Here is a 12,447-nt window from a genome sequence, read left to right as displayed (position 1 = left end):
ACTACACGTTCAAAAACATCGAACATCTTGAAAATGTATGTTTCCATCAACGTTGTAGACAGTTGCAGCCAGACCTGATAACAGCGCTCACACTCACATTCCGGGACGACACGTCACGGTACGATAGGACAGAAAGCTCTATGCTTATTTAGGATTTTTTCTAGACATTTTTAATTGATAAATTATTTATTAATTTTTGAGAAAACATAACAACAGGTCAATGTAAATTACTGAGCGCGAGGTCTACTGTTCACAGAACTACTAGTATTATAATAGAGGAAAGAATTGGCTTGTACACGTAGGGGATAGGAAATTCACGAATGACGCGTCATCACGTCTCAACTACTCAACTCATTAACTTCACATTTTGCATATCGATTCTTAAGATACCGAGGATGGAAGATTTCATTACTTCAAGTTTTCAGTTTGTCAAGTTATTAATTTGTCCCTTGCGGAGCTGCAAGTAAGTACTATGAAGTAGATCTTATAGTATAGTTCATAGTAAAGTAGACTTCATAACTATAGTTCTATTTTCCTTGTTTAACTGTATTTAATTTTGTTTCAGATCTCACAAGCTCCCCTTGGTTTACCGGACAGAAGTTATTATACCCAGAGTGATTCATCGCCCGTAAGTTCAATCTTCTATAATCAATAATTTTTTCCAATCTATACTGTAACTGACCGAACGTAGTGAGGTCTTTGTTTTAACTCGGATTTGCTTTTGTCTGTCTGTATGTAACGCGATTACGGCCAAACGCGTTGATAGAATTCGATGAGATTTGGCAGGAATATTCCTTTCTCAACTGCGCGTCAATGTATACACAAGGGTTTTTGAAATTTTGCATTTTAAGGATAATATAAAAAGAAAAGGAATTCCTTCATACTCTAATATCACTATATATATCATCTACTCTGAAGATAGGATTAATCAGACTATAGAACTATGCATAATCAATATGCTGACAAGTGATTATACAAATGTCTGGAGAAGCAGGTCTATTTCTATAAGGTCTATAGTTTCAATCAAAGACCTTAAAGAGGTATGCATCTTTAAGGTCTTTGGTTTCAATATTTTGTTTTGCAGTCATGGTAGTTAGTATATTATCATAGCCACCTCTAATACAAGGCCGCGGCCTACGATATTGCAACGTCGCAGTGTAGGCCTAGAATCTAATACATGATTGGTGAAAAAGATCAGCTGGTATTTTTTAAAATCTTTTTCACCAATCATGTATTAGATTCTAGGCCTACACTGCGACGTTGCAATATCATAAGCCGCGGCCTTGTATTAGAGGTGGCTATGATATTATGCGTGCCCATCAGTATCAATATTCTCACATTTCAAAAAACTTATTTAATAGGTGATTAAAAGTAATCAAATGAACTAAATAATGCTGAAGAAATTATAATATTTTTGATTGTGAAAAAATAATTTTCATCAGATGGAAAGATTATCACGGAACTGGATGAATAATTATATTATATGGAATACAGATTCGAACGTGAACTGAGTTTATTAATATTTCAAACAGATGACATCAGATACTTGTGGATGAGAAAACTGCGTGAGGTCAACTGTTCACAGAACTACTAATAAAGGAAAGAACTGGCTTCTACACGTAGGGGATAGGAAACTTATGTTTGACGCATCATCATGTCTCAACTAGTCAACTGATTAACTTGTTAATTTGCATCTAGATTCTTAATTAACCAAGGATGGTTTTAGACCCATATTCAATTCATCAAGATTTCATTACTTCAAGTTTTCAGTTTGTCAAGTTTTAAAATAGTACCTTTGCGATTCCTCATCAGAACCTTGCAATTTTCCTATTTTAACTTTGCGATCTTATGCATTTTGATGCGCGGAACTTGAATTTGATGTCAGAATTGTAAAATTCTATACGGTTCCTGAAATATTGACGTTTTTCACTGGTTACCTGCTAGAACTAAATATATTTAGACGCTCTCGATAGGGTAGTTAATAGATTTTTTTTTCAATCTCGCAACTAAGTTGTAATCTCTTTTATACTTAATTATTGTATTCCATTTGTTAAATATTTGACTATTTTCAGGTAATAGAAGCCTACAAACGTCTGCTAAGAGACGCAGCCGTGGAGATAGGGGCGACAGACCGCCATGCCAAAGTATTTAGCGACGCCATTTTCTCGTTCGAGAAACGAATCGTGGAAACCATGCCTGAGAAAATCAGTGTTGACCCACTGCAGGAATACAACAAAATATCCCTCGACAAAGTCAAGGTCATTGCTTCGTCGGTGAGTGAAAGTCCACTAAATTTATCAATTTTAATTCATTATTAAGTTGAGAAAATTGAAACCATGCCTGAGAAAATCAGTGTTGATCTACTGCTGAAATTCAACAAAATATCCCTCCATAAAGACAAGGTCATCGCATCTTCGGTGAGTGAAAGTGCACTAAATTTATTAATTTTAATTCATTATTAAGTTGAAAAAATTGAAACCTTGCCTAAGAAAGTCAGTGTTGATCTACTGCTGAAATACAACAAAATATCCCTCGATAAAGTCAAGGTCATTGCTTCGTCGGTGAGTGAACGTGCACTGAATTTATTAATTTTATTTCATTATTAAGTTGAAAAAATTGAAACATTGTCTGAGAAAGTCAGTGTTGATCTACTGCTGAAATACAACAAAATATCCCTCGATAAAGTCAAGATCATCGCATCTTCGGTGAGTGAAAGTGCACTAAATTTATTAAGTTTAATTCATTATTATGTTGAAAAAATTGGATACCATGCCTGAAAAGGCAGTGTTGATCTACTGCTGAAATACAACAAAATATCCCTCGATAAAGTCAAGGTTATCGCATCTTCGGTGAGTGAAAGTGCACTAGATTTATTAAGTTTGAAAAAAATTAAAACCATGCCTGAGATAATCAGTGTTGATCCACTGCAAGAATACAACAAAATATCCCTCTATAAAGTCAAGTTCATTGCATCTTCGGTGAGTCATAATTTATTAATTTTTCAAATTCAAGTTCTCAATTTTTTTTAAATTACAAAAATCCAAAGGCTGTCGGTTAGTCCTGGAAAAATATACCAGATATTGACTTGGCAACAACCAAGTATCATAGAGTAGGTATTACTTAATAACATAAACTATTACCTGCTGGAGTAACTACATTATATCATAGAGAAAAGATAGCATAAGAAGATATCCCATGGTATAGGTCGTTTATGTTGCAAATTTCTCCTCCGATTACTGTCGACTACTGTCTATTATTAGTGTGTTGTTGGGAGTGTAAGAGTGTAAGAAGGGCACAGTATGAGAGACTACCAGCATCACATAGCTTCACCAAAAACAACTACTAGCACTATCGGCTTCAGTTAACACTCACATTTGCAACATAGACACCCTATACACTGTCTATTATAAGTGAGTTGTTGGGAGTGTAAGAGTGTAAGAAGGGCACAGTATGAGAGACTACCAGCGTCACATAGCTTCACCAAAAACAACTACTAGGACTATCGGCTTCAGTTAACACTCACATTTGCAACATAGACACCCTATACACTGTCTATTATTAGTGTGTTGTTGGGAGTGTAAGAGTGTAAGAAGGGCACAGTATGAGAGACTACCAGCGTCATATAGCTTCACCAAAAACAACTACTAGGACTATCGGCTTCAGTTAACACTCACATTTGCAACATAAACGCCCTATACCATGGCATATCGCAACTTAATTATACAGTATCAACACAAAAGATACAATATCATCTCAACTTGATACACAACACCATAATTTGATACAACACTTCTAGAACTATCGGCTCCAGTTAACAGTCAAATTTGCAACATAACGGTCCTTTACCATGGCTTATCACCACACATAATAGAGTATCATCTCAACTTGATACACAACACCATAATTTGATTCAAAACTTTCAAACTTTGGATGAATTTTACAAACCATGGAATATCGTCTTATGATATCTTTCTCAAAAACCTACGAATGTGCGAGGATTATGAGGCTCTATAGTAAATTTATATCATATCTCTGATGTATTGTGTTGTTTCTGTAATTTTTAAAAATTATTTTCAATTTTATTTTCAGATACCGATCCTGGAAATCCTACTAGCCAAATTTCCCAGAGTACAAATCAACGAAAACACAAAACTTGTGGTACCTTCTGAAGAATATTTAGGAAATATTTCCTATCTCATCTCATCAACTGACCATAGGTAAGATGATATTCCTTATATCAATAAATCAATAAATATTTCTAAGAAATTCCTAATCAAATAATCAATAAATTATCATAATCAAATAATCTAGTAATATTCCTAATAAAAATTCCTTATCGAATTGTTAATAAATCAATTCTAATTTGGCACATCATAGCCAAAACAAGTAGTGTCTATAAAAAGGAAACTGGAAGGGTGCTATAATGAGATTCACGTTATAAAATAAGTGGAAATAATAGGACGACATAGTTGCCGATTCTCTGTTACCACCGCCTTCTATAGTAGATAGCTGTGATTCAAGTCATCCCCCTATATCTCATCTAATATCAATAATTGATTCTTGCTAATAATGATCAAATATATCTCTCACTATAGTTAATTATAGTTAATTCCATCAAAAACGTAAATAGATGCAGATCTATTAGTGGAATGTTTATGCAACTTCAGGCTAATTTTCAATTAATGTAAAATACTTCATATTCACTTTATAAAGGCAGCCAACTTTGATGTTATAAAGTCAGAAAAGTGTGAAAGCGGCCAAAGAATGGAAAATTGATTAGCTAAAAAGTAGATTTTTTATAAAATTATCATAATACATAATAAAAGAAAGAACTGGCTTATACACGTAGGGGATAGGAAATTCACGAATGACGCATCATCACGTCTCAACTACTCAACTCATTAACTGACATTTTGCATGTAGATTATTAATTAACCGAGGATGGTTATATGCCTATTTTTAATTCTTTAAGATTTCAGTACGTCAAGTTTCCAGTTTGTCAAGATTTCAATTAGACCCTTCAAATAGACCCTAGGTATAATTAATTATCATCAGATTTCAGTTTGTCAAGATTTCAATTAAACCCTTTAAATAGACCCTAATTATAGTTAATTATCATCAGATTAGAGACTCACCTAATTTGCGTGTAATAGTTCATTCTTTAGCCTAATGATATTCTACTTGAATTTGATATATTTTATCTGGCATAAATTTATTATGTTTCATTATCTAAATTTGTCATTGTAATTCATATCAATTTGCTACTTTTTCTTGTATTTCAGTACCCTTAACAACTACATGATCTGGAGATTGGTTGTGAAATATCTTCCTTATCTATCTGAGAAATTTCGGCATCCTTACAATATGTTCAGAAAAGATCTATATGGTAAGTTCTATGAAATATAAGAATTGTTTATAACTTTATTATAATAGTTACTACAGTTTCCTGTATTAAAAGTTTACAGTTTACCACAGTTTAAAATTTAAAATACAGTTTATTTATTGGATAGAGCAAACAATAATATAGTCAGCAACGAAAAAACAGGCTATTGCCCGAATATGATGAAACACAAACCATAGTTTACTACAGTTTAATTGCAATCCACAGTTTACTGGAATAGAATAGCTCAACTAATCTTAATCCATAGTTTAAACCATAACCAAGTCTTAAACCATTGTTTACTACAGTTTAATTGTAAACCACAGTTTACTGGAATATAATAGCTTAACTAATCTTAATCCAAAGTTTAAACCATAACCAAGTCTTGAACCATTGTTTACTAAAGTTTAATTGTTAACCACAGTTTACTGGAATATAATAGCTTAACTAATATTAATTCATAGTTTAAACCATAAACCATAACCAAATCTTTAACCACAATTACTTGTAAACCACAGTTTACTGGAATATAATAGCTTAACTAATCTCAATCCATAGTTTAAACCATAACTAAGTCTTAGGGCCGTTTGCACAGTGTAAGTTTGAGCTAAAGCTTAAACGAAATCTGGATTTTTTTTGGTTTAAACTAAAATTCCGTTTGCGCAGTATCAGTTTAAACTCTGTATTGAGTTTAAACTCTGGGAAAGTTTATCCTCCAAAACAGGAGGTTTAAACCAAATAATTTGGATTAACTCGACATCTGTAAGATTTGATGGGGAAACAGCTAATAGTAAATCATTTTTCGACGGTTGTTTTTAATGCTTCTGTAGACGGTAATAAATATTTGGGTTATAATGAATCATTATTTGAATGTAAAAATAATTATAATAGAGGAATTGATCAAAGTTTTTAATGCGATTGATAAAGATGACTGCGAAGAAATTTTGGAACTGAGAAAAATTGGGCGAAAAATGAATCATTTAAATTTCTGGGATGATACCGAATTTTTCTAACGGTTTTGCTTGAGTAAAGCAAGTGTAAATTTAGTATTTGATTAAATAAATCACTTGATAGAAAATAAGACAATTTTCACTTTTATTACTGTACATATTACAGCTCTGTGGATTTTGAACGAGGAAATAGTAGCTACATAACCTCAATTTACTGATGTTTTGTAAACGAATAACAAATTTCCTGTAAAAATCAGCCTTCCTATTATAAACTATGATTTTTATATAATAAACGATGACATTCTATTACCAACTTAACGCTAAACTGGTTTAACTTAAACTGAATTAGTAAATGCACTGAGAAAACCGATTTAAGTTTAAACTTTCAGATTAACTTAAACTGGATTAACTTAATCGAGTTTAGCAATCTATACTGTGCAAACGGCCATTAGACCATAGTTTACTACAGTTTAACTGATTGTGTTCATGGGAGGTTGCGGTACATGTACAATTTCGACCAAGGACACGAAAATGCGTTCGGTGGGAGCTTTTGACAGTTCAGGTACCGGTCGCCATCTTGGAACAGAGTTGAGTGGTGCATGCTCACTTGCACCACGTACATGCTCACTTGCACCGCTCGAAAGGTATGTTCCACAAAACCGGTACCGGGATCAACGCTTCTTATTGGTCGAGAGTTAAAGCGTTGGTTGTCTGCTGTTTTGTTAGGTTATGTATCACATCCAGAATCTATAGACTAAATAAGGATGAGTCGTACAAAGTATTTTATTCCATTGATGGAATTAATTATTACAGGATAGTCGGAAAGCAAGAAATTCATTCATTATTAATTGGCTGGAAAGTTTATTATTTTTTAGCTTTATTCTACTAAACTAAGATGTGTTTATGTTATATATTAGTCAGAATATTATATTTTGTTGATTTATTCCTAGGCTAGGATCTATCCTGATAAATTTCTGGATAGTAGACATAAATCAAGAAACTTTAATTATTAACATTTTGCTAATATTCCATAAAAAGTTTTATTCATTAACACTAATTGCATAGAAAAAGTAGTCAAATTTTCATTAATGACAGCACGAGCCATCATTAATTATTTAAAAAAACTTTTTAATGAAAAACATGATTAGCCTAGTGCTTCTATAAGAACTAATCAATACTCCAGCTTTGTTGTGATAAGATAACATAGGTCTGTTGCAACCTACATAAAAGATAATATTGGCTTGGACAAGCTTGTAGGTATAATAAATTTAAAAATATATATTTTTTCAAATTATAAATTAATAATTATTATTGATTCAATAATAATAAATAATAGCTGAAATGTTCATATTGATAACACCTTTATTATTTTGTCCACTAATCTGTAAACGATTAATTTCAAAAGTACGCGCCAAAAACGGTGAACCAGAATTCGATTTTCGTTCGGTGGGAGCAAGTAGTGGTGCACCAGTCACGTGGTTTCTGGTTACTGCTCACTTCGCCGAAGCCGTACATGCACCGCAACCTCCCATGAACACAGTCAGTGTAAACCACAGTTTACTGGAATGGAATTATAGCTCAACTAATCTTAACCCACACAATTATTAAAAAGAGAAGGCAATCTCGTATTCACAATTTTTGAATATTCATCATTCAAAGACAGAGTTTATGCATAAGAAGTAGCCTAGTAAACGGAGAAAATTTAAGAATTTGTTTAGGATTAAATCAAGATTTATCAAAAAAAAAAATTTTAAACTAGAATAAAATTTTAATGTTTGAATAATCTCTACAATAATTATACCATATTTTGTAATGCCCAGATCTCTTTGTATTAGATATGGAAAAATCTAGTGATTTTTTGAAATTTCTCATAAATTTTCGTTTTCTATCCCTTAGCCCATCGCAAAAGACATCATAAGGGTAAGAAGGATTTTCAAAATTTTGTGTTTCACCTGGATGTTCCCCAAAATTTGAAAAAATATTCTTCATCCTCTTCTCTTTCTTCATACTTCTGTACAGTTATTCCCGCATGTCATATATGTTGTATCATGTAATCTATGTTAATTTTATTGAATCATATATTGGATGATTTATCAAAATGTAAATACAGTGAAAAGTATAAATACGTTGTTTTCTCGTGTTTAAATAATCACACATTATAAGTAATGTGTATAAATTTTATGCGTTTAAAAATTATTGAATAAACAAGTACCCTTTCTCCATTTTTTCAAAGACTTGACAATATATTATTACTGAATTAAACTAATTTGACCCTTGAAAATGGAATAATTAGTCGTTTTATTGAACAAACAGAAAAGGGTAGTACCATAGAGAAACAATAGCATAAGTAGATATCCCATGGTATAGGGCGTTTATGTCGCAACTTTTACTGTTATCTCAAGCTGATAGTCCACGCAGTTCTTTTCCGTGAAGCTGTGTGACGCTGGTAGTCTCTCATATTGTGCCGTTCATACACTCTCACCCCAACAAAACAGTAAAATTCGACAGTAATCGGCTTGAGATAACAGTAAAAGTTGCGACATAAACGCCCTATACCATGGGATATCTACTTACGCTATTGTTTCTCTATGGTATTAGTTTCTTGAATTTAAACATCATTTAGGGCCGGTCTCTGAGCTCGGGATTCAGGTAAGTTCTAGACTTTAAACAGCTGGAGTCAGAAAATTGGCTTTCCAAAACTGGGCGTAGTCGAAGTAAATAGTAAATACAGCTGTGCTTCTAGAATTAAGTTTGTTTTTTTCGGTTCTTTTTCCAAATTATTTCGTTAATATATGAATCTTCTTTATTCAAGTGATAATAATGTGAAATATCTGTTCTATTTTTTGTTTTGAAGCATCTAAATTTGAAAATTTACTTTGTGAACATATTAGTGGTCTGAATTTTTGCGAAGTGAGAGCTACAAGACTTAACCTATTCGGACTATGTGTAACATATCTAAATTGGGGAGAGGATTAGCACAAGGTTACCTTATTTTTCCTCTCCCTATCATTTATATGATGTATACTTATTATATCAATCAATAAAGAATAAAGAATAAATTTTCAGCAATATAAATCTTCATTTTCTCATTTCTATAATTGGAAACGTTTTTCCTTGACGAAATGATACATTCCTAATCAATTCAAAATAGCTGAAACTTTACACTGTTTTCTCTTTATTTCACAATTTTATAGTATTTCGAAATTTAATTTAAACGTGACTTCGACTTCGCCCCCGTTTCGGAAAGCCAATTTTCTGACTCAAGCTGTTTAGGCCCGCCGCAAAGTAGACCAACGCTAATCCACGAAAAGCAACCCACGCCGTGGGATGTTTTGTAAACCATTGCTATAGAATTATTCTTAATCAGTCAGCTGACAAGTGGATTATTCATTGCATGTTTAGAGAAGCCTAGCAATTGTTTACAAAACATCTCACGGCGTGGGTTGCTTTTCGTGGATTAGCGTCGGTCTACTTTGCGGCGGGCCTAAACAGCTGGAGTCAGAAAATTGGCTTTCCGAAACGGGGCGTAATCGAAGTCACGTTTAAATTAAATTTCGAAATACTTTAAAATTGTGGAACAAAGAGAAAATAGTGTAAAGTTTCAGCTCTTTTGAATTATTTAGGAAAGTTTCATTCCGTCAGGGAAAACGTTTCCAATTATAAAAATGAGAAAATAAAGATTTATATTGCTGAAACTATTTACTTCGACTACGCCCCGTTTCGGAAAGCCAATTTTCTGACTCCAGCTGTTTAAAGTCTAGAACTTAGCTAAATGCCGAGCTCGGAACCCGGCCCCAAGTTGGTTAATCCTATAATAAAAACTTATTTACAATGTCAATCATTAATAATTGATGTCAAATCATCAGGTAACCTATAATAAATAATTATTTACAATGTCATAACGTTACAAGAGGAATGATTAATAATAGATTATGGTATTTATTATTATACGGTATCTCATAATCAAATTAATGTTTTTTTGTCAATTTTAGGTGAAGTAGAACCTACAGAACGTTGGGAATTCTGTGTATCAACTCTTCAGAAGTTCATGTCGTTTGGATTATCGGCCATGATTCAGAGAAAATCACATTCTTTCCATCAGGATTACAAAGTGGTAAGACCTTATTTTTATTCATTTTTGTCATAGTCATTCAATTTCAGCTGTTTTACATCCATGAAATCAAGCCGGTAAACAGCTGATTGTAGAACAAGTAAACATATGATTCTCATTACAGCATACTATACTGTAATAAAATCATATGTTTTCTTTACAGTTGAGAATGTTTCTTAGCTCCTAACTTAGACCAGTTATAGAATAGACACGCTGGGAAGTCCAGGCTCTGAAGCCAACATCTACTGCCAAATCCCCATCTTGACATCACAACCGTGACGTCACGCATCGTATGGAAACTTTCAGATTGTGTCTATTTCAGATTCATGGTGTTTTTAGGTTATTTCTAGCTACGGCAAAACGATATCCGTTAAGTTATAAGTGTAATGTGATATCGGCTTCTAAGTTATAATGTGTTTTGAAAATAATAAGGTACGGTAGCCTACAAAACTAATTCATGTCATGCGCAATGAGTTCACTTACATCATAACCAAGGATAATATTACAGTTACAACTCACAATATTTATGTGTATAAATTTCAACTTACGCATAAAAAGATATTCAAGTTTTTTTTCCTAAAAATTTCAGTGCAATTATATGCTGCAATTATGGAAATGCATGAATAATAATTACATAAATAAATAACAATCTGCTAAGGAAAACAACCTATGTTTAACACAATGTAAGTTAACACCACAAACACTTACACAACAAACCAAAAGTTTTCTATAATTTCTATACGATGCGTGACGGCACGATATGGTGAATGGGCAGTAGATGTTTGCTTCATCGACTTTCAGTATGAATATACAATGAGCCGTGTCTATTCTATAACTGGTCTAAGGTTCCAAATTAGGGACAGCAAAACTGGTACGAAAACCGCCTTTTAGCGCTCCAGGTGGAAGTTTTGTCAACTACAATCAAGAAATTCCTGATTCGAAACTTGTACTAGGTTATGTTTATAGAATGCATGTAGTGAAGTCAACACAAGCAGGTAATGTTTTCTGTTTCTCAATTTCTATTTTCTAGATTATTATGACAAAACATAGTGTAAGTTACTTGGACGTGAATGTCTTTTGCAGTGCTCGGCTAACGCCTCGACCAGAAACATCATTCTCGCCTGCAAAAGGCCCCTTCCCGTCCTTGTGACTTAAGATACAATTACAAAAAAGAACGTTTGTTGAATGGGAAATGTTATTTATAAGGAGTGCTGACAACGTGAATTAAATGTAACCATGAATTATTTCATCAATTTGTTGGTTCGTTTATTTTTGAACTACTCTATATTTAACATAAATTCGTCAACTACTTTATAGGTAGTAGAAGATTGTACATCAAAATTATTATCTCCATTTCGTCTTCTAAATCTTCCATAATAATTGTCTTTTTCTTTTCAGGTGAATAAAATGATTCAAGTTTATTTCCTGAAATATGTGTTTTACAACAGAATTTTGTCAACTACTTGAAGTATATTTTATGCGTTAATTCTTTCCATTTCTGATTATAACTCTTATAATATTGTCTTATCCTTTCAGGTGAATAAAATGTTTCAAGTTCATTTTCTGAATTATCAGTTCTTCAACAGAATCTAGTATTTGACTATACTTGAAGAATATTTTATGCGTTAATTGTTCCTATTTCCTCTTATAACTCTTATATTATTGTCTGAATCTCTCAGGTGAATGACATGTTTGAAGAAATAGTACGGAGTGTCAAGAGAAATATTGCCAGCTCGGATCTAGACCAACATCTGAGAGAACATCTTCTTGACAAGGTATTAATCTCATTTTATCATACAATATTCTATCAATTCCTTTAATATTTTATCTAGTCTATCTGTCGATGTATTTATCAAACTCTAATAGAATCAATAGAACTCAAACAAGCTTTGTATCATCTAACTTTAATAGATGAAAAAAAGAAAATAAATATTTCGGAACTTGATAATTGTGTTCATCATAGATAATAAATATATTATAAATATAATTGAGAAAATATAGCATAA

The 12,447-nt window shown here is 32.6% G+C and overlaps 1 protein-coding gene across 6 annotated transcripts in view; it reads left to right on the top strand.

The window, feature by feature from the left end:
• Positions 1-12,447, top strand: part of LOC111056364 (endothelin-converting enzyme 2) — a 124,141-nt gene that overhangs the window by 95,561 nt on the left and 16,133 nt on the right. For 4 of the 6 annotated variants that reach the window (XM_039440518.1, XM_039440517.1, XM_039440519.1 and 1 more), the window contains exons 5-10: positions 566-628; positions 2,073-2,273; positions 4,090-4,217; positions 5,283-5,386; positions 10,323-10,444; positions 12,121-12,216. In XM_039440518.1, the coding sequence (XP_039296452.1) occupies positions 566-628; positions 2,073-2,273; positions 4,090-4,217; positions 5,283-5,386; positions 10,323-10,444; positions 12,121-12,216 (714 nt within the window). The remainder of the gene's footprint in view (positions 1-565; positions 629-2,072; positions 2,274-4,089; positions 4,218-5,282; positions 5,387-10,322; positions 10,445-12,120; positions 12,217-12,447) is intronic. The other 2 variants (XM_039440520.1, XM_039440514.1) reach the window with 1 other exon arrangement.

Source organism: Nilaparvata lugens, chromosome 14 (genome assembly GCF_014356525.2).
Source record: "Nilaparvata lugens isolate BPH chromosome 14, ASM1435652v1, whole genome shotgun sequence".
Classification (NCBI taxonomy): domain Eukaryota; kingdom Metazoa; phylum Arthropoda; class Insecta; order Hemiptera; family Delphacidae; genus Nilaparvata; species Nilaparvata lugens.
Note: the sequence above shows the minus strand (reverse complement) of the source record. Positions and strands in the feature narration are given on the sequence as shown.